The 23,432-nt window shown below is 47.4% G+C and overlaps 1 protein-coding gene across 1 annotated transcript in view; it reads right to left on the reverse strand.

The window, feature by feature from the left end:
* MACROH2A2 (macroH2A.2 histone) overlaps nt 1-23,432 on the reverse strand; it is a 46,909-nt gene that overhangs the window by 615 nt on the left and 22,862 nt on the right. The window contains exons 3-8 of the mRNA XM_069460743.1: nt 16,787-16,893; nt 15,292-15,489; nt 13,484-13,594; nt 11,942-12,041; nt 7,674-7,763; nt 1,229-1,403 (exon numbers count right to left, since the gene is read on the reverse strand). Of these exons, the coding sequence (XP_069316844.1) occupies nt 1,229-1,403; nt 7,674-7,763; nt 11,942-12,041; nt 13,484-13,594; nt 15,292-15,489; nt 16,787-16,893 (781 nt within the window). The remainder of the gene's footprint in view (nt 1-1,228; nt 1,404-7,673; nt 7,764-11,941; nt 12,042-13,483; nt 13,595-15,291; nt 15,490-16,786; nt 16,894-23,432) is intronic.

Raw genomic sequence — 23,432 nt, forward strand, 5'->3', positions numbered from 1 at the left:
ACTCCCACGCACGTGCCAATGTCCTGTCAGCAGCAGTGACTCTGGGCAGGGCGGGGCTGGTGAAAGTTTGCTAAGGGCCCCAAGTGCCAGGGAGCTACCGACAGTGTGTCCAGCAGGCGGGGCCATGGCACCAGCCTCTAGGACCACAGCCAGAGTGGTCATTTGGGGTCAGCCGCCAAGACCCCTGGGGCAAGTCCAGGAGGGGCCTGCCTAAGCCACATTCTTCTCACCGCCTGCAGCGTTCCAGTCCAGAACAGCTCTGCCCATGCTCCCACCTATGCCAGGGTTCACCCCGCAGCACCCTGGGCCTGGGCTGTGGAGACCCAGCGCTGGTGGCTTAGGCTGAGAGACGATGACAGCAGGAACCCAGGCCTCGCTGTTTCCCTCTCAGCCTGCCCGTGACGTGGCCACAAGTCACAGCTGTGTGATGGAGGGGCAGCTGTCCAGATGAGAGGGTGTTCAAAATTAAAGTGATAATTGCTCGGCCAGGAGCAGGAAGGGAGAGGATGTGTTGCCTGTGAGAGCAGATATCCTCACTGTGTACCCGAAACAATGCCCAGCTGCGGTCTGTGACAATTAAACCAGTCATTTCCTCCAATCCCCTTTTAAGCAAGTCCTTGGTGACAGCCTTTCGCTTCTCTGGGTGTTTCTCAAAGCCTCAGCCTCCTGGTGCTGTGCCCTGAGAGCAGCAAGGGAATCCCCTGGGGGGGGGGGATTCCCAGGGGGGAATCAGGAGCAGGAAGCAGGAGGGCAGGGCCGGGCCGGGATTCTGCATTCTGACAAGGTCATGTCCCTGCTGCTGGTCCACGGACCACACTTTGAGTAGCAAGGCCTTCGAGCCTGGTGTTTTCTGACCATGTGTTCTAGACATGGACAGCTGGTGGGAATGTGGACTTTGAACATGGCAGGCTCTCAAAAAATAACATGCCAGCTTGCCTCTGCCTCCTGCTCCTGCCCTGAGCTGGCTTCCTTCCTCCCTGGGCTTTAACATTGAGGAGGCAGGGAGCTGGCCCCCTGCCAGGGAGACCTGCCGCCCTAGGAGCCTGTGGACTCGCTTCTCCGTGGGATTTGAAGGGTGGAAACTGGGTCTCTTGCTCTGTCACCTGGTCAACGTGCTTGGCTGTGCAGCTGCCCCTGGCCGTGTCTTCTGCAATGGCCACGTCAGATATAAGTACGTGGGGAGCCGCCGGTTCCCGGGAGAGGCTGCAAGATGAGAACCGCATCTTACCTGCCGCTGGGGAAAGGAGGGAACGCGACGGACTTTAGCTTCTTGTCCTCTGCGGCTGACAGGCAGTTTTTGATGGTCTCTTCAAGCTGTTCTTCACATTTGTCAGAGCCCCACTGAGGGATGTGACAGTGGATGACAAATTTGGCTGCAAGTCCACTGGATTGGCTGACGGCGGCTGGGACATGGGAGATAAAAAAACCTGCAGGTTATTTCCTAAGTCTTCGCCTTATGTTAGGAGGCTGGGCCGAACCTTCTCCGCGGGGGACAAGGAACTGATGGAGAAGTTGGCGGGACAACACCCCATGCTTCTGATGGGGACCGTGTCTGCCAGAGGGCAGGGCTGTGTCGGAATGGCTCTAGAAAACCTGCATGTGCTTCGGATAAAAAATTAATGCTGATGTGACAACATGTCACTTTCACATGGTCTGTCCATGGGTTAGGCTGGTTAGGCTGCCTCCTCACGGTGTTTCCTAGTCACGGCAACACGCAAAATCCCCTCTGGTGGCTGTGGTAGGTTGAGTAACGACCCCCTCAAAACATCCAAGTCCTAATTCCTGGTAGCCGTGGCTACTACCTTACAAGGCCAAAGGGACCTGATATATTTGAGTAAGTTAAGGCTCTTGACTTGGGGAGGTGACCCTGGGTTAAGAGTGAGCCCTAAATGTGATCACCAGGGTCCTTATAAGAGGGAGACCAGCAGCTCGTAGGCGATGTGATCATGGAAGCAGAGATTGGAGTGACACGGCCAGGAGCCAAGGAATGTTGCAGCCTAGAAGCTGGGAAAGGCAAGAACCGGAAGGAACCAGCCCTGCCAAGACCTTGGTTTTAGCCTTTTAAAACTCACTGTGGACTTCTGACTTCTAGAACTGCTGGATGATACATTTGTGTTGTTGGAAGCCACTTAGTTTGTGGTCATTTGTTACAGCAGCCACAGGAAATGAATACAATGGCTTTTAAAAAGTAGGTGTGTCTGAGTCCCACGCCCAGGTATCCTGACTCAGTTGGTCTGGCTTGGGGCTTATGCTTCTGCGATTCTAGGACCCTGCATGAGTTGAGAACTGCTGAACCTGACTGTGTACTTTCTTGGACAGGGATATATATATATATATATATATTTTTTTTTTTTTTTTGAGACAGGGTCTCACATTGTCACCTGGGCTAGAGTGCAGTGGTGTCAGCCTAGCTCACAGCAGCCCCAAACTCCTGGGCTCAGGCGATCCTCCTGCCTCAGCCTCCCGAGTAGCTGGGGCTACAGGTACGCACCACCACCACAACCAGCTAATTTGTCTCTTTTTTTGTAGAGATAGGGGTCTCGCTATGTTGCCCAGGCTGGTCTCAAACTCCTGGCCTCAAGCGCTCCTTCTGCCTCGGCCTCCCAGAATGCTCCCAACCCGGCCAGGGGTTGTGCTTTGATCATCTCTGCATGCCCTGCAGAGGGTGGGGTTTCAGAAATGGGTGGTGGAGTTGAATTATTATGCCAGCCTGTCCCATAGTTCCAGTTGTACTCCTTTGTTGTGCTTTTTAGTCCGCCCCCCACAGTTCCCACCAGCCACGGTTGATAAGCACTGTGGCTGCTGAGAAGCTCGAGGGACGTTCCTGTAGCCGTCGATCCCCAGAGGAGCAGTGTTCTCTGATCCACGTGGGGCAGCTGCGGCTGCGGTCATGTGCCACTTGCCCCTGAACCACCCGCCTGGAGGAGCTGGGGCTCTGTGCCACTCCAGGAATCGAGGGACCTGTGCAGCAAGGGCACCTGGCCCTCCTGAAGCGTCCAGGCCATGGCCACTAGGGGCAGAATTTATAATATTAATATAATTGGGTGTCTGCCGTCTTCAGGAGCTATAGGTGGGTGGGATTAGATTCACCTGAGATACAGGCTGCTCACCTAGTTTATGAGAAGTATTCTCTAGCGATGTCCACAGTGTTAGAGAAGCTACGACTGCACTTCCTCACCTTGGTGGAGACTAAATTCAAGGGACCCCTTAGTTACTCTGGTACAGCTGTGAGCGCCTTGCCTTCCCAGTGCCTGCTGGACGCTGAATATCATCAAACAAGAACCAGCCGGTGCAGGAATCAGTCAACACAGTGCTAATGAGGCAGTGGGCACAACACAGCCCTAGGGTTGACTAATTGTGCATATTTGCACAGCAGAAGCAGAACGTCCCTGGCCTGAACAATGATGCCCCGGAGTCTGGGGGCTGTTCTGCAGAGGACCGAGGACCTGGGCATTGGCCCGGCCTGTTTGGGGCAATTTTCCAAAGGCCCTTATTGCTACCATGTGCTGGACTCGAACTCCTGACCTCGAGAGATCCTCCTGCCTCGGCCTCCCAGAGTGCTAGGATTACAGGTGTGAGCCACCGCGCCCAGCCCAGTGCTGGAGAAAGTATGGCTCTTCACAGCCATGGCTGATTTATTTTATACATATTTAAACTATAACTGTGTTATTAGCAGAATGGTATTCTTTAACGTTAAGGCATTTTTAAATAAAAGGAACATGGTCCTATTGGCAGTGTCAAACATTCACTCAAGAAAAACTGATTTTGATGGTAGCCCACAATGACACTTCAGTCCAAAACAAAGTATTTCCATGGCAACTGGAAATGGAAAACATGGCTCGTGGCTGTAATGATTTATAACGTTCTCTAGAGGTGCCAAGGACAAGGGCAAGTTATGGCAAGGGTTGTGTGACACTGGTATTTGGTATAAGTGAACGACTGGAGGCACTCACTTATCTGATGTGATGTCACCTGCGCCCTGAGGCTGGCAGCCCTCTCCTTCCTTCCAGAGTCACTAGCTTCTCAGTGCGGCCTTTTGTATTCCTTCCAGCAAGGGTCTGGACTGCTGCCCCTCAACTTCTGCATGTCTGAAATCGTGCATCTGTCACCCTCATTCTTGAATGATGACATAGTGATATGTGGAATTCTTGATTGACAGTTTTTTCCCCCCTCAGTGTTTCGAGGATATTTCTTTTCTGTTTCCAAACATCTTTTATTGCTGATGAGAAGTCTGTTGTATTAGAACTGTCATTTCTTTACAAATGACCTGCCTCTCCTTTCGGCTGCTTTGAGGGTTTCTTTCTTTTTCTTTTTCTTTTCTTTTCTTTTGGTTTTTTTTATTTTTATTTATTTATTTATTTTTTTTGAGACAGTCTCACTCTGTTGCCTGGGCTAGAGTGAGTGCCGTGGTGTCAGTCTAGCTCACAGCAACCTCAAACTCCTGGGCTCAAGCGATCCTACTGCCTCAGCCTCCCGAGTAGCTGGGACTACAGGCATGCGCCACCATGCCCGGCTAATTTTTTGTATATATATTTTAGTTGTCCATATAATTTCTTTCTATTTTTAGTAGAGACGGGGTCTCACTCTTGCTCAGGCTGGTCTCGAACTCCTGACCTCGAGCGATCCACCCGCCTCGGCCTCCCAGAGTGCTAGGATTACAGGCGTGAGCCACCGCGCCCGGCCTCTTTTCTTTCTTTTTTTTTTTTTTTTTTTTGAGATAGAGTCTCGCTCTATCACCCCAGCTGGAGTTCTTTGGCATTATCGTAGCTCAGTGCAACCTCCAACTCGTAGGCTCAAGCCATCCTCCTGCCTCAGCCTCCTGAGTAGCTGGGACTACAGGTGCGTGCATGCCACGATGCCCAGCTAATTTTTCTGTTTTTAGTAGAGCCGGGTCCCACCTCGGCCTCCCAGAGTGCTAGGATTACAGGCGTGAGCCACTGCGCCCTTCTTGATTTTCAAACTTCTGAAGCTCCGCCAAAATGTGCCAGGTTTGGATTTATTTTCATTAAATATGCTTGATATTTTCAACCTGAGGACTCATGTTGTGATGTTGTGAACTATGTATTTGGTCTTCATCCATTTCCTGGCATTCTACTCCAAAAATCCTAGGAATCTCCAAAGTGCTGTCTTTTTGTATGCTTATGTTGACTGACAGCTTCAGGGTGGGGCTGGTCACCGGAAAGACAAAGCAGGATTAGAGGATTGGGACTTTCAGCTTCACCCGCACCCCCTCAAGCTCCAGGGAGGGGAAAGGGGCTGAAGGTCAAGTTGATCACCAATGGCCGATGGTTTAATCAATCATGCCTACAGAATGAAGCTTCCATAAAAACCAGGTTTAGAGAGCTTCTGGGTAGCAGAACACATGGAGGTTCCTGGAGGGTGGTGTGCCCAGGTCGGGCATGGAAACTGCATCCCTTCCCCCAAACACCCTACAAATTCGCCCTACGAATCCCTTCATCCGGATCCTTTGTGATATCCTTTATAATAAACCGCTAAACGTAAGTAAGTGTTTCCCTGAGTTCTGTGAGCCGTTCCAGCAAATTAATAGAATCCAAAGAGGGGGCTGTGGGAACCCCAACTTGAAACCGGTTGGTTGGACGTTTTGGAGGCCCAGACTGGCGTCTGAAGGTGGGAGGGGCAGTTTGGGAATTAAGCCCTGACCTATGGTATCTGATACCACCCCCAGGTGGAGGGTGTCGGAATTGAATTGGAGGACACCCAGTTGGTGTCTGCCATGGACCGGTTGTTTGGTCGGTGGTGAGGAGAACCCCCACCCGCCATGTGGTCACAGAAGTCTTCCTCTGTGTTGATGATTGCTGTTGTTTTGGTGTGAGAGCAAAGGGAAAAAACATGGTTTCAGTTTTTCCAAACGATGCTTCGTTCTGGAAGATTCTCAGCTATGCTCTCTATAATACTGCTTCTTTCTCTACCTTCTGTTTTCGGCCTCTGGAACTCTGTTGAGAAGTGTGTTAGGGCCTCTCTGTGTGGAGCAGCTGTTTCTCTCTCCTCCTCCTGTCAGGCAGTTTGCTGGGAGCCTCCCCCAGCCCCCAGCCCCCTAGGCCAGGTGCAGTCTTAGGTGGATCTGTAGGGGATGTGGTAGCCCCAGACCTGGCGTCAGTGGGCAGTGTGGCCCTGGGCTGGGTGAGGGGTCTGCCCCCTGCCCCCTACCCTAGGAAGACGGATTTTACACGAGCCCTGGGTGGTGGCCAGAGCTTTGGCTTCCTGTAAAGGCCGCTGGAGTCTTCCTAGTCCCTTGCTTTGAGCAGTGGTCCCGGCTGTGGTCCCCTCCATGCGTGAGGAGGCTCAGCATATTTCCTGGCCTGGGGCCCAGCGGCCTGCAGCTGTGGCTCTTCTGTCTCTGTTCACCCATATGCTTGTCTTGTATTTGAGTGTGGCTCTTTCGTACAGTTTTAAAAAAGAAACTACATCTATCACTGCTACCCATAACGGAGTGGTGTGTGCAGATTCGAAGTGTGGACGATATTCTTTCTTGGTCAGATGCCCCCATTATTTTCTAACAGTCAAATCTAATCAGGACAGTCCTCTGTATCAGCTTTCAAGGTGGCCCCTCTTGGCCATACAGGGTCAGATTCGGACCTTTCTGCACAGCCTGTAGCCCAGCCTCATTGTGGCCGCCCTTTCTCTCCCAAAAGCTGTACGCGACAGGGTCCTCGCACAGGCGGTCTCACGCCCTCACTGCAGTCCTCCCAGCCCCCCACGCTGAGGTCGTGGCTCCCTCTCTGTGCCCCATTTATGTGCCCGAGGACAGCAGCGGGTGTCACTTTTCTCTGAAGCCCTGGCTTTAGTGCAGCCCTTGGCGCCGACTGGATGTACGAGGAGCAAACTGATTGTGGACTTTGTGTAGGTGCGAACACAGACCTGAGGTTAGGTCCAACTGTCAAAAAGTTGCCCCCATAGCTTTGATGACACGTGTTCACATGAACCTTGTGCACAAATGTTCCCAGCAGCGCTATTCACAGTAGCCAAGGGTGGAAACAACTCATTACCCACCAGCAGATGAGAGGGTAAACAAAATGGAATGTTACTCAGCCATCACGAGGAGTGAAGTGCTGCTACCTGCTACAGCACGGAAGAACTTTGAAAACACTGTGGTAAGCGAAAGAAGCCAGACACAAAAGCTCACACAATATATGATTCCATTTATATGAAACGTCCAGAATTGGGAAATCCACAGGGGCAGAAAGGAGATGAGTGGTTGCCAGGGGCTGGGGCGGGGGGAGGGGATGGGAAGGCGTGACGTCTTCATGGGCAGGGGGTTTCTGTCTGAGCTTTGGAACTGGATAGTGACGATGGCTGCACGACATTGTAGGAATAGGTATTGTCACTGCATTATACACTTTAAAATGGTTCCAGCAGTAAATTTCATGTTATGTGTATCTTACACTCCCCCCACCACCTTACACTTATGCAATTAACCCAAAGGCTCCAGGCCATTTTGGGGGATCTGGTGCAAACTGACTTGAGTTATCTAGACACGTTATAGTCCCCAAAGCGCATCTGAAAGGATCCACGGGGCCTGCTCGAATTATCTGAGAGATGCTAAAGTAGCTTTCTGATTAGCTACGGGACACTGTCTCGTGAACTGAACGTGCAGGAGGCGTGTGAGGGCGGCGCCTTCCCACGCGGGCTGTGGGGCCCGGTTCCACACTTACCTTCAGCAACTTCCAAGGGGCCTTGGGATTTGCGAAGCTCCTTTACTGTTTCCAAGAACTCTTTCCCCCCAGCCTTTTCCAAGGCTTTACCTGCAGAGGAAAACAATGAAGCCACTGTGGTTCTTTCGATGTAATTAGACCGTCTGACAAAATTCTTAGTCCGCCAGTAAGAAAAAAAAACCACTTAGAAACTAGGACTCAAACTTCCCACTTGTTATGCTGGTTTGCCAGTGGTCATGGTGGCCGGGTCTCCGGGTCCCTGTCCTGCAGACTTAGATTAGCAAGTGGAGCAAGTTGTCTCTTTAAAATTTTTATTCGTTTAGCAAACTTTGTAAAAGGACTTTTTAGGGGTGATTTGACCATAAGGCAGTCTCATGACATGAGTTCCAAAGATGATTTTTTTTTTTAAAAACTGAATTCCAGCATTGAGTTTTACAGGTTCAGTACCCATGTTGAGGGCTCTGAAGTCCTGTTCCCATCTCAGGCCACCAACATATTGTAAGTCCTGGGGTCAGGACAGACACAGCCTGGCATGTTGCTCCCTTAACCTAAGTCTCAATTTTCAATTGAAAAATAGAGAGATTTGAGAGGCTAATCTCTAAGGACTTTCCTGCTGGCAGATCCCTTGAGTCTCTGATGTTAGGGCAATTCCTGACTCAGTTTCTCAGGGTCTTGCTCCTACAGAGGCCAAGTGGGACCCCCAGGAGGCGGCAGGACTCCATTCTGGCCCAGCAGGAGCCCCACCTGTGAGCACCAGGGCCCCACCCCCCTCCCCACACTCATGTCTCTGAGATGCACTGTTCTGTCCATACCCGAGTGGCAGCTGCTCTTGGGTAGGAGACGAAGTGTGTCCATCTTCTAAGGAACTTGCTGATCTGGATGTCTGGGGCAAGTCTCAGCTCTCTCTCTTTATTAATCATCATCATTATTATTAATTAATTATTAATATTATTAATATTAATATCGGTCAGAGGCTTCCCTAGGGCTGGGTGATAGAGCTTCCCCACTCCCCACTCAGGTACCCAGGCACTCAGATATATTTGGAGAGACACAATGCATTGTGCAAATCGTTTAGGACAAATGTCTATTCTATAAATAGCAGTCACTCTCCAAGGTCGGTGGGCCTGGGGAGGGGGGGTCGGCATTAATGTGCTTGAGTTTCAACAACACAGCTGGGAAATGGGGATCACAGACTATGCCCGGCACCGCCGGGTCTCCTTTCTGGCCCCCAGACTCATGGCCACCGTTGACGTGCTGGGTGCAGAAGCCTGGGGAAGGCCGAGTAACCGAGGCTGGTAGCCGGCTTGCACTGAGAAGCAGGGAAGTAGGTCTACACTGCCGCACTCTGCATTCAGGTCAGGGGCCCAGTGGGGTGTGGAGAAGGCAAAGTAAGTCCACCCTCCTCACTGAAGACTGTTGTTAAGAAGAAAGCAGCCTGCAGAGGTGATGAGCAAGTTTCTCTCTGTGCAAGCATTCCCATAAACAAACGAAGGAATGCTAGAATGAGAATATCACTGCTTTGCAACCCCTAAAGAATAGAAAAATCTACAGGGTGTCCCAAAAGTCACCATACATAGGGAATTTGTAAAATATTGTAATGAAATTTTGTAAGGAATATTTTGTAAATAAAGGTACATTTAGCTACAATTTCCCATTTTCCCTATGTATGGCGACTTTTGGGACATCCTGTAGAGAAGGGGCATCCACGGCTGCTAACATCACAGAGAGAGACACCGGCCATGTGTGCCTGCTGGTGCAAGACGCCACTGCACTGACCGAGGAGTCTTGTCCAAAGGTTTTGAACCTGCACCTCATTAAACCTCTAGATCCAATTACCAATTTATATTAGAAAAAAAACAGGAAGAAACGTATTTAATGACACCGGGAGGATGCAATTAACAAAATCCAGACTCTGGGAAACCCTTCGGGACAAATGAGCCAGCTTCCTCAATAAATAAATTGCAAAGAAGCAAGAGAGAGATGAAGGGGGAACCTATGAGCTACAGGAGACTTTCAACCAATTGCGGTGTGTGGACTCATTTGGACCCTAAATCAAATAAATTTTTTAAAAATTGGCATTTATGATATAATTGGAATTGGAATACTGGTTATTTGTTGATATATTTTTTTAAAGGTATGATAATGGTATTGTGCTTATGTTAAAAATAGCCCATATCTTTTAGAGCTCGTCCTGAACTAGCCACAGAAAAAATGAAATGATGTCTGGAAATATGTGGAGAAGGAAAGAGCTGAAACAAACTTGGGCATGGGTGGCGATTATTGCATCTAGTTGTGTAGGGTTTCATTATACTCTTTTGCTATTTTTGTGTATGCTTGAACTTTTCTGTAATAACATAATGTTTTAAAAAGAATAAATCCGGGCCTTAGCTGCATGGGATGGTTGGCTTGGGAGATGGTGGTGGAGAATGATCTCATCATGGGAGGCTCCTGACATCACAGCAGCAGTGAAAAAGACAGCTGATGGTTAAGGCTTAGGGGCCCAGCACTGTGCTAGGCTCATGCATGTATCATCAATTTAAACTTCACAGCACCCCTGTGGGACAGGTACTATTGTCATCCTCACCTAGAAGGAGACAGAGAAGGAGACAGAGATGGGAGGGGGGCTAAGAAATCTGCCCAATGTCACATAGCTAGGAAGTGATTCAGAAAAGCCGGGACACAGACCAGACAGACCCAGAACCTGCTCTTCTAACCACCTGGCCACCTTTCAGCCCATTTCTCCTCCCAAGACGGTGCTGCTGGGAGCTGAGCTGGAATTTTCGCTTTAATACCGGTCCTCTTTCTACTCTACCACGCTGCCATTTTTTTTTTTTTTAAAAGAAGTATCTTTGTTGTTTTTCTGATATAAAAGTGTGACCACCATAGAAATGTATGAAATAGGAACACTGCAACTTGTTTTGTGAGAAGTTAGGACACCTATTCAGAGGTTGAGATTGAGGCCGCAAGGGGTGTCTTTTCATGGGGGAGGGGGAGGCCTGTTTCTGTGTGATGCTGGTATTTCCCAGTGCTGTCCTATCTCCTGTTCAGCACAGCAAGTGGCCTCTGGGCCAGGACGGAACTCTGAGTGACTCCAGCAGCCTGGGCCCCCTGGTGCTACCACTAGGGCTGAACGACTAGTACCTGTCTCCGATCACCTGCCTCAGAGGCAAGCCCTGTATCCCAGGGACAAAGCCCTTTCTTTGCTCACTTTACCCCTTCAGTGAAGAGTTTAAGGCAGTTCTGTCTGGTAAAAGTGAACGAGATAGTGACTTTTTTTTTTTTTTTTTTTGGTAAAGACAAGGTCTCACTATGTTGCCCAGGCTGGTATCGAACTCCTAGGCTCAAGCAATCCTCTGGCCTTGGCCTCCCAAAGTGCTGGGATTACAGCTGTGAGCCACTGCACCTGGCCAGAGGTGGTGACTATTAACCTGCTGTTATTTCCAGTGCCTTTGACAGCTTACCCTGCAAGCCCCTCCACCCTGCCAATAACACCTCCCCCCACTCGTGGGACAGGTGGCAAACCACTGGTAAAGTAATGATGCTCATAGCTTTATAGAAACCTAATTTTTTCTAGATGTCCATTTCCTGTTTTACCAATAGCATTCTCAATATTTAACCTTAAAATATATGTGAAGTTTTATTCAAAACATGTACAACAATATTTATTGTAGCTCTACTCATTATAGCCCAAACTAGAAACTACCCAGATGCCATCAATGGTAAAATAGATGAATAAATTGTGGTATGTTTGTACAGCATACTACTACGCAGCAAGGAAAATGAATGAACACAACCACATTCAACACTATGGATAGATTTCACAAATGCTAAGTTAAACAAAAGGAGTCAGACACAGAAAAGTACGTGATTTCATTTATATAAAATTCAAAACAGATGAAACCCATTTATGCTGTTAGAAGACAGGCTGGTGTTTATCCTTGGAAAGGATAATGACCAGAAGGGAGGAGAAGGGGACTTCTGGGGTGCTGGTGGGGGTCTGCTTCCAGACTAGGTGCTGGCTGCACAGTGGTGTTCACTTTGAGACAAATTCATCAAGCTATACACTAATGGTCTGTTTTTATATAATACTTCAATATAAATTTCAAAAACTATATGCAGGATTAAAACAAAGTTGGTTACTGTCTAGTGGAGCTATACAATCACACACAAGGACAGAGTCCGACATGGGACCCCAAGCAGGGAGGTAGCCAGTTGGCAACGAACAGTGGGCTATTCTATGGCACCTTACTCAGGTCTCAGGACCTTACCTATGTCTTCCTTGAGGTCAATTTCGGCTGTGGTTGGGTGAACAATGCCCTCCACTCTCATGGAGCCAATATGGCTGATGTCACTCTGGGTCAAGGACAGCTGCATTAGGAAGAAAATGTGGAGAAGATGAGAAAGGTCAAATCCCATTGAAAATCTCACATTTTACCTGACATCCATTACTTCTTTTCAATTATTCACACCAAATATAAACATGAAGGCTGCACATAGAGTGAGAACGTCAAGTTTCCTGGGTGTTTGGTTTTCAACAGGCTCCTTGAGCTCAGGTATTTGATCTTCACTTTGAGGCTAGCAGTATGCAACAAATCTGCCTCCTCTTCCCTGCAATGGGAATAGGACCTCTCCTCTTCTTTCTGTCCCTTGCAGCTTATGCCTTGGGTTCCAACCCTGGTGGCCTTGGTTTTACGTGCTGCATCCTCTGTGAAGCTCCTGCCGGGGAAGCTATTCCACAGAGCAGCACGAACACCCGGGCAGGGCTCTGCAGCCACTGACCTTGCTGGAGAGAAGCAATGGGCTCCGAGATTCCAAACTGCTGATGTCTGGCCACCTTGCCCTTTGGGGACTACATTCTGGGGGCCACCCTTGGGAAATGCCCTATGCGTTCATAGCAGAGTGAAATGGAGGCATTCTCCATTGTTTGCCCATGGGAGCAGGAACTTTATGGTCCCCTGGCTAAGTGAGAGACAGTTAATTGTCATGTAACCGTGGACAGTCCCGAGAGGGGACATAAATTCCACCTCTTTGCTTCCCTGCTTTCATAAGTGATGAATTAGGAACCTGCTACATTGATGCTCTTCTTAGAACATGCTCTCCCCGATGGCTTGTGTGGAGGGTCACTCTATTGTTAGGCTGCAAACATGCGGCTACCAGAGATATGATTAACTGACTATTTCCTGGTGTATCTTATTTCAGCCCCAGTTGACTTGGTAGATTAATCGTCTGCCCAGTAAACTTCACACTTGCAGGCATGAATTATTTGCATCTCTGGCAGGGCTGCTGTTGTGTTGCTGAAGACTGTTGAAATGTATATCCCCGTTTGTTTTCTTTCTGCAGCCCAGGAAGGCAAGCTGGCTGAATTATTGGCAAATAATTCATGTCTAACACCAGGGACATTCAAGAAACATATTTCTATTTTCATTCTTTGATAAATTACACCGAACCATGCAAGATATAGGCCTCTCAGAAGCTATTTGAAAGTTAGCTATGGATTTTTTGGGTAGGCACAGAAATAACTGGGTGTAGGGAATTCCCAGCAAAACCAGTAGCCACAGACCAGAAAGATTCTCTATGTTTACCTTTGGCTGACCAATGCCAGCACTGACAATTTTCAGCACCAATGTGCTTGATCACTTTCACAGTGCAGAAATTGCCATAGCTCTTTAGTTTAAAAATGAGTAATTCAAAACTAGAGTGAAAATCATATCAGGGGGACAAGGGATAATGGAGGCATCATTGCTTGTAAATGGTAGGTTGTAAAAATATAATGGTGGTTCACTACAGCACGTTGCAGTTCTCTTTATTACCTTCTGCCCCAGAACGAGGCTCTTAGAAGACAGGATGGTGAATCCATCCCCTGGCCCATCTTCAGAGGTGGAATTTGAAGTTCCTTCTTTATCGCTGTCCTTTGGTTTGGACTGTTGGTAGAAATCAGAAGGACGGATGAGAACCAATCCAGAAAAAGCCCAATGTGGCTTTATTAAGCTCTTTCCATGGCTGCCACCCATTTGGATACGAAAGGAAATGGTTAGGCATTATATTCTACTGTTTCTTGATGGAGGAAAGCAAGGGAGAGCAATATAAGGAAAAGAAAAGGATACTGCAAAATATAAAGTGGGTAGTCCTCACCCAAACCCGGACACGGGTACTTAGTCTTGCTCTTTTCAACACCTGCAGCTTATGCTGACAAGCATCAGAGCACAGTGGGGCTGTGCAGGGCCCATTGTCCTACCTCCCTCCTCCCCAGGATTTCCCTGGGGCACAGTGGCAGTGGAGTGAGCTCTTACATGATCCCCCCACCTTTTTAAAATAAGGTCTCTGTCACCCAGGCTGGAGTGCAGTGGCCTGATTATAGCTCAACTGTAGTCTCAAACTCCTGGGCTCAAGCCATCCTCCTGCCTCAGCCTCCCAAGTAGCTGGGACTACAGGTGTGCGCCACCACATCTGGCTAATTTTTAAAAAAATTTAGAGATGGCATCTTGCTATGTTGCCCAGGCTGGTTTCAAACTCCTGGGCTCAAGCAATCCTCTCACCTAGGCCTCCCTAAGTGCTGAGATTACAGGCATGAGCCACCACACCCAGCCTCTTACACGATCTTTTGTGTTATCACGGAGGTCTGTGGAATGAAAATGTCACAACCTCAAAAGCAGCGCTGTCAATAGAACTTTCTGTGATCATGGAAATGTTCTGTCTGTGATCTTTAGTGTGACTGAGTACTTGAAATGCGGCCAGTGCAACTGATGAGCTGAATTTTTAATTTGATTTAATTGTAATTCAAGCTTAAATAGCTACATGCGACTAGCGGTTACTGTACTGGGCAGCATATAAAGACATTACTCCACAAGTAGCATCTCTGAGCTAAGCTACATAGCACATCAAGCTGTCCAGAACACCTGAAATTCCACTGGCTAAACTCGGAGGACTCCCTGGGAGCTTGTTTAGTATGCAACATGGAGCTCTGTACAGCAAGAAAAAACAGGTTCCAGGCTATCATCTCTCACTTAAGATTTTGGAGGGGCAGTAAAAAGAATCTGAAGACCCCATGCTTTGAGTTCGGAAATCTCTAGAAAATCCTGTTTGATGATTTGAGCTCGACTCTCAAAGGCCCTTTATTCTACATACACATGCTTGTCATTTTCTCCAAACTCCAAGCTGCAGAGAGTCCCCAGTCCTTCAGAGGTGCCGTCGTTTCATCTTTAAACCTGCCCCTTGTTCCGTGGGTGTCTTAGTCCATTTGAGCTGCTATAACAGCACACCACAGGCTGGGTGGCTCATAATCAACAGAAACTTATCTCTCTTGGGTCTGGAGGCAGGAAGGCCGAGGTCAAGGTGCTGGCAGATCGCTTGTCTGGCAAGGGCCTGCTTCCTTGCAGAGGATGCCTCCTAGCTGTGTCCTCACATGGCAAAGAGGCAAAGAAGCTCCCTCTGGCCTCTTTTAGAAGGGCCCTAGTCCCATTCACGGGGGCTCTGTCCTCATGACCTGTCACCTTCCAAAGGCTCCACCTCTTACTACCATCAACTCGGGGTTAGGTTTCAACTTAGGAATTTCGGGGGGACACCAACATACAGACCATAGCAGCGGGAGTGCCTGGCCCGTGAAACAGCCTTGACTTACTTTTTTGGACGTCCGCGGCTTGGCGGCCTTGGATTTCTTGCCCCCCTTCTTGCCTGACGCGGCCTTCCTTCCTCTTTTCTCTGGGGGCGGGGAGAGGATAGTTTCCGACTTGCCTTTGGTCCCTCGCTTTTTGGCCAGCAGTTCGGGGTGAATTCTGGGCAGGACGCCTCCACTGGCGATGGTCACTCCTTTTAGCAGCTGAAGAGAGAGAGGCCTGAGCTCGTGCAGCAAAGAGCCCGCTGGTTCTGGATTTCTTACAGTTCTAACTGTTGGCAAAACAAGGCTTAAATCTGCTCTTTGCTTTCCTAAAGAAATTGCATAATACACAACTTAATTGGCTCTCCCCTCTTTCAGTTGTAGAGCATTTCTCCGTAGGTACCAAGGCATCCCGTGATGTTGTACAGAAAGCAAAACAAAGCAAAGCAAAATAAAAGGGTTATAGAAGCTGAAACCAGGGACGTTGCCCAGGGCTCTGGAATTCCAGACACAACAGAGGATAAAGAGCTTCCACTGTGGGGAGCGCAGCTTGGCAAAATTAGGTTCAAAGGTTAATGCAAAGACTAGACCCACTTAATGACAGACCAGTGGTCTCCACACTCTTGGCTGTGCGTTCCGTCAGTGAAATATGTTTGCCCATGCACTTCCCAATTGATATATGTTTATTTATTTGTAAATAATTGACAGGTACTGTTACACTAACATATTCTGTATATTCTAAAACAGTACTACCCAAGCGTGGTCTGGGACCATGGCTCTCCGTGAATGTCACCCATCTGTGACAAGATAAGTACGGATAGCACGAGTTAGAGTCTAGAATCTTTTACAGCAAGTTGACAGAGTTGCTGTACATCTATTGATCTGACAAAAAATTGTGGCTTATAATTTGTCCTTGTTTTTTTTTATTTTTCTAGTAATTAGTTTATATTACATTTTTTGAAATTATCAGTCCACGATAGATTGACAGGAAGAACTGATTCTTCGCTACAGTTTGGGAAGAATGAGAATAGAAAATTACTATAAATGAAGATAAATAGAAATAAAAATTCTTATACTATTCGCCCACCGCCTTGCCTATCTTAGGGTAGAGAGGGAGCATTCACTTGATTTTGGAGTCAGTTTCAAAATATAAAGGGTCAGTTCTAATATACAAGGAAGGATTCTCCTGCTCTCATTAGAAAAATTGTCAAAGTTTGGGCAAAGAAGCTGTGAAGAGACCGTGGTCTGCATTTTCCTCAGCAACACACAGAACTTGTCTTTAAAGAGGAAAGGAAGGTCTGGCAAGACCTAGAATATATAATGGGATCTATTCCGGAGGAAATTTTATTTTGAATATGAATTATATACCTAGCAGGATTTGTTCTTCTTTTATGTGGTCTGAATGTTTTTGCACAAATGTGGGAACAGTAGCAGGAATGACTCGTGGTCAGCAGGGTCCACGTGCAGGAGCGTGTTTGGCAAAGCCATTCTGTGGCATGTCCCAGGGCTTCAGACGTACCTGGTTGAGCTCCTCGTCATTGGCAACTGCCAGCAGGATGTGTCTCGGGGCTATCCGGGCCTTCTTGTTGTCCCTTGCGGCATTCCCAGCCAATTCTAGGATTTCCGCTGAAAACACAAGGGGGTATTAACAGGCCATCACATAATGGGATATGAGCTTTCTAAAGCCTTCAACTTTGATCACATTTATTCATTTATGATTCTTATGCCTGGGCCTAGGATAAAATCCAGAAAGCTGGCAAGATCTAGGGTCACAGACAAGTAAGATATTTTAGCAAGATGACACACTCTTCCAGTTGTCCCTCACCACAAACTCTCCTTCCTTAGCACATGGGCCTCTGCGTTTTTGCTGAGCCCAGGAAGGAAGACTGTATTTCCCACCCTCCCTTGTTGGTAAGTGTGGTCATGTGGCCAAGTTCTGGCCAACGGAAGGCGAGCAGCTGGGCCGTATGCATGGGAAGGGTGCCAGTGACGCGGCTGTGTCCTTCTGTCACTACTGGCAGACTGAGGACATGATGGCGGGAATTTGAGCAGCATCTTTGACCAACAAGAAGAAGCTGTGGACGACAGAGAGACAAGATAGAAGGAGACTTGAGTCTCCTCACCAATCTAGACTGTCTTTTCTAGACTACTTTGGTATGTGAGTGAAATAAACACTAATGTTCAAGCCACTGTCAGCAGAAGTCAATCCTGATCAATACAGAATACTAACATAGAATCTGAATTTTTTTCAGTCTACACACAGCAGGGCCGTCTCTGAAGAGAAGAGTGGTGTAGGCAAGGTCTGTCTTTGGTACCCATTGGTATTCCTTCTAGACTTCCCTTTCCCATTGCTTGATGCCTCAGGAAGCTGTCCTAGAGGAAAGGGGATGGGAAGAGCTGATGTACATTGCAAGGAGGAAATGCTCAGCCCAGAAAGGGAATTCCTAAGGTGGATGTCGGAGACACCTGGTGGGAAGGCATGTTCTATATCCCTCAGGACTTAAGAATGGCTGTGACTTTAACAAACACATCATTTGGTAAATATGAAAAAGTTCATAAAAAGGAATTTTCCTAAAGCTATTTCACATGCTATCAAAATAATATTTGGGGTCAAAATTAAAAAAAAATCTGTAGAATTGATTTCTACCATCTGTATGCTTTCCCATTCCTCCTCTGTCTTATTTTGTTATTTTTCTTTCTTCCTTAATTTTAGAAGGATATTCTGCTACATCAAATCTGCCTGCCTTCAAAAGTATGAATGAGCCTTTAAAGAAAATTCCTTCCCTTAGAAAGCTGGCGGCAATGTGCCAATGTGTTGACTCACTGAGAATGAAGGGAAAAAAAGTGTGTGTACGCGCATGTGCGTGGATGTATTGTGTGTGTGTGTGTGTGTGTGTGCAGGCCCATGTGTGTCGTGTTCGGGGGGATGTGCTAGTACAATGGCATAAACACTAACGCCTAAAATTAATAGGCGATTCTGTCTGAGTCTTTACAATCAACCTAATTTCCAATAAAATCACACAAAATTGCCAGCATTCATAAAAATCTACAGCAAGAATAAAAACCTGGCATAAGTATGCCGTATTAACTATGCAAATGTGATTAACAAAAAATAGAATAAAATAAACATTGGAGTTAAATATTTATATGGCCTTTTCATAATGAAAAAATGCCAAATCACTGCAAATGTATTCTCACATCTTTTCCAGATTATTAAGCAATGCATGTTGTGCTTACCAACAATTCATTTCTACAGTGACCGTGTTTTCTGAACCAAAGATTGGAGCACTGTGGTTTGAGGAGCGCGAGCATACTTGCTGGGACAGTGGGATATTTGAAATTAATGCCGTGTTAGAGAATCAGGTTTGCTGCATTCGGGTTGTTGCCCAACCAGTGTCAATTTAAATTGTGTACAAAATGAAAGGACAAAGACTGTCCCAAAATAATATGCATGAGCTTTACAACATCCCTTTTGGCTGAAGAAATCATTCTTTTTACTGCCCATATTCAGCTGTATTCCAGACGGTTACTGCTGCTAGGAAGTGTGACTTTTAAGAAGTGAGGGGTAGGCCGGGCGTGGTGGCTCACGCCTGTAATCCTAGCACTCTGGGAGGCCGAGGTGGGCGGATCGTTTGAGCTCAGGAGTTCGAGACCAGCCTGAGCAAGAGCGAGACCCCACCTCTACTAAAAATAGAAAGAAATTATATGGACAGCTAAAAATATATATAGAAAAAATTAGCCGGGCATGGTGGCGCATGCCTGTAGTCCCAGCTACTCGGGAGGCGGAGACAGGAGGATCACTTGAGCTCAGGAGTTTGAGGTTGCTGTGAGCTAAGCTGACGCCACGGCACTCACTCTAGCCTGGGCAACAGAGTGAGACTCTGTCTCAAAAAAAAAAAAAAAAAAAAAAAAAAAAAAGAAGTGAGGGGTTTGCCATAGAAGTCTCTACTGCTTAAGGAATAATGATCTTCCTACAAAATCTGCAGTGAAACAAATTTGTGCTGTGTAAATCCAGTTTTCCTATTGATTGCCAATATAAGGATTTGGCAGGATTAATAAAATCCCCGAGATCAATAAAAACACTCAAGAATGTAGCAAACTTTTGTAGCCCGTGTGGCTATATTTGCCATAATAACATCTGAAACTATTAATGATGATTAACGTTATTTCAAACATTCAGACTAAACATCCAAAAGAGATAAGAACAACTTGATCTAGATTTTCTGCTGTGTTATTATTAAATTTTTCTCTTTGAAGAAAAAGTTCTACCTCTGCTTTTGCACTAGAACACAGAATCAAAGTTTGCTTTCTTATAAATTACACCAGAAGGATAGTTCGAGAGCCCAGTGGCATGTCCACCGAGCGTCACCGGCATGCCCTGAACTGTGCTGTGCTGACTCTCAGCCTTCAGTCTTGTGAGTGCTGCGTTTGATTCCGGCAGATTTTTCATCTTTGCATCTGTCTCTCAAGCTGCAAATAACCTGACCTTCTTCCGGGGCTTCCTGAAGGCTCCAATTAGCCCTGCCTCCCATGCTGACAGTTAATTTGATGAACTTGGGGAGGGCGCTTAACTTCTTCCTCTAAGTGCTGGTAACAGAGGCAGGAAAGTGATGATCCCAGATGCAAAATTCAATTCAGTTGCTCAGAAGCTTAAAACTGGGGGGCTCCTTGATCCCCACACCCATCTAGGAAAAGGGATGAGTGGAGGGCTCCTTACCCCAAGATGTGGGCCCCAGAAACGACAGCCCTCTGAAATGAGCAGGTGCCTCAAACTCCCCTTAATCGTGCACAACGGGGAACTATACACTTTAACTTAGAGTCACAAAGGAAGCTTGGATGTAAAAGCTTTAAAACTCCATTTCTTTTTGTTGAAGAAAAAGAATCTTTTTGATTCCAGCCCCCAGGGAAACAGGACAAACCACATTAAACTTAGGGTTGGGGCAGGGGACATGGAGTGACCACTCCTTGAAGCCTGTCTCCTTCCCCGCCCCGTCTTCCTCGCCCACTTGCCCCTGGGGCTCTGTCTGTCCCCTCCGCTCTGCTTTGGCCACACAGTCTCCAGGGAAGTCCCATCCGATATTTCCAAAATACAAATGTAATAATGCAAATCATTAGATAAGAGAATGCTTGGTGTTAGTGGAGAGACCCGATTATGTGGAAATGGTGTATAAATAATGGGTTTTTCTGTTACACCGTGATTTCGTGAGATGCCCTGAAATTCAACCCCATTGTAAGACCTACTTCTTCGGTCAGTTAAAAATATATTGCAGAATACTTTCTCACCGTAAAAATGATTGCAACCAATTCATTCTCAATATCTTACATTTACACTCTATCCATTGTGGATAAATATTAATACAAAATACTTTTCCAGAATTCAAGGCTGTTTTTTTTGGTCCATTTTTCCTGGCTTACATTGGGGAAGCAAACTGGTCGACATTATCACAGCTCTACAGATCAAGAAAGTGATGTGTGAACACGAGGGCCATTCTGGGAGGCTGGAGCGTGTTTGAGTCAACGGGATGTTCTAGATGAGCAGTTAGGCATGCATTCCCCGCGCTGGGGCTGGAAACACCACGTGGCTCTCACGTGGTGATGACGGGCGAACCTGGGGCTAGCTGGGCAGCCGGTCCTGAGGGTCAGGCCAGGCAGATGCTATCTGGCCTGGTGTCGCTGAGAATTTGTTCATCCTCTTTTCTGACCGTTCCCAGTCTTTTCTTCCTGGCCTTCCTGGGGCCCAGGTTCCCTACCAGAGGCAGCGAGTGGTGGAGAGGGCCTTCAGAAACCACAGACAGGAATCTGAGGGGAGGGGTAAACTGGCCAGAGGAAGCCCACTGATGGTGGCCCTGCTGGCTCCGAAGACATCAGCGGGAAAGTCCCGGTTCACTCTGCGGTGAACAACACTGTCTGTCACAGAGATTTGGGCAGGAGAGGAGAGCTGAACACTGCCACTTAAACGCGGTGTTACGCAGGTGACTTAGGAGAGGCAGTGCCTGCACGTAAGGGGGTGTCCACAAGACTCTGATGTCCCCACGGGGATGCTGCGGTGTATGCGTCTGTTCCCAGTAACCCTTCCCCTTCTGGGAGCTGGATGAGGCGCCTCCCGACCTGGGGTCAGAGCCTCCAGCCTGCTCTGGGGTCCCCAGAGGCCGAGCTTTCCTGCCAGGCTCCTTGTCGCCAGTATCTCCGGTCTCGCTCCCTCCGGCAGGGGCTATGCCTTGCTGGTGCCAGGAATCCCTTTGGCGGTCTGATGAGGCCCAACGAACTCTTTTCAGAATAAAGTGTTTTTTTAATTTTAATTTTAATTTTTTTTTGAGACAGAGCCTTGCTCTGTTGCCCTGGCTAGAGTGCAGTGGCGTCAGCCCAGCTCACAGCAACCTCAAACTCCTGGGCTCAAGCGATCCTACTGCCTCAGCCTCCTGAGTAGCTGGGACTACAGGCTTGTACCATGATGCCTGGCTAATTTTTCTATTTTTAGTAGAGATGGGGTCTCTTCCTCAGGCTGATCGTGAACCCCTGACCTCAAGCGATCCTCCCCCCTCAGCCTCCCAAAGTGCTTGGATTACATACAGGCCGAGCTACCAAGCACGGCTATTTTTTTTTTTTTTTAATTGGGGTAAAATATACATAACATCAACTTTACCATTTTAACCACCTTTAAGTATACAATGCAGTGGCATTAAGTATATTCGCAATGGTGTGCAATCATACCACTGTCCATTCCCAGAACTTTCCATCAACCCAAATGGAAACTCTGCACCCATTAAACAGTAAGTCCCTGCTCCCCTCTTCCAGCCCCTGGTAACCTCCATTCTACCTTCTGTCTCTATGAATCCGCCTATTCTAGGTACCTCATATAAGTGGCATCATACACTATTGTCCCGTTGTGTCTGCCACCTTTCATCAGCATAATATTTTCAAGGTTTGCCATGTTATAGTATGTATCAGAATTTCATGCCTTTTTGAAATATTATGGCGGAATAATAGTCCATGTTATATATATATATACACACACACACACATATATATACACACACACCACATTTTGTGTATCCATTCATCTGTTGACGGACACTTGGGTTATTTCTACCTTTTGGCTATTGTGAATATGCTGCTATGAACATGGGTATACAAATACCTGTTTGAGTTCCTGCTTTCAATTGTTTTGGGTATATATCTAGGAGTGGAACTGCTGGGTCACATGGTAACTCTACATTTAACTTTTTGAGGAATTGCCAAACTGTTATATACAGCGCTGCACCATTTTACATTCCCAACAGCAATGCACAAGGGTTCCGGTTTCTCCACATCCTGGCCAACACTTGTTATTATTTTTATTATTTTTTTTAATAATAAAAATAGCTATCCTAATGGGTGTCAGGATAAGATTATAGGTACATAAAATAAAATACATAGGATGACAAAACAAATTACACCGAAATATAGTTTTCAAAATATTAGCACTATCTGGGATATACTAGCCTATGTTCTTTATTAACACATTAAATAACAGGATCCGGTGGCAGCTGTGTGTGAAGAGCTCCCCACCCCCTTTGTCTCCCAGTCCACACCTCCCACTCCTCAGTCTATTGCAGTTTGGCTTTGACCACCCACACCATCCTTCCCAAGGCCACCGTGACCTTGAGGTGGGTAGGTCTGTTGCCTTTGCCTGGTTTTAATCAGCGTGACCCCTTGGTGGTTACTGCCTCCCACTCCCTTCCCTTGGTTTCCTGGCATCACAGGCTTACATTCTCCTTCCTTAACCTCTGGCTTCCCTCCTCAGCCTCCTCAGCCATCCTTTCTCCCTACCGGGTCCATAAACCTGGGCACACTGATGTCGCTCAGACTGGGTCCTGGGCCCTCCGGTCTCGTCGCTGTGCTCTCTGGGTGACCTCCTTCCCATAGCCTTAACACCATGTGAACCTCCATCCAGCCCACATCTCACTCCTGGGCTCCAGACAGGCCTAGGAGGTCTTCGATAATTGCAATAATCGCAAGAGCTGCATGTATGGAGATGCTATCGTGTGCCGAGCAGTGCTAAGCACTTCTCATGCATTATTTTATGTCATCCTCACAGTAACACTATGAGCAGTAAAAGCACGGGCCCACGGGTTCATAGCAGGTAAGCGGCAGAGCCAGAATGCAGGCTCAGGCCTGGCTGAGTC

This window comes from Eulemur rufifrons, chromosome 28 (assembly GCF_041146395.1).
Source record: "Eulemur rufifrons isolate Redbay chromosome 28, OSU_ERuf_1, whole genome shotgun sequence".
Taxonomy (NCBI): domain Eukaryota; kingdom Metazoa; phylum Chordata; class Mammalia; order Primates; family Lemuridae; genus Eulemur; species Eulemur rufifrons.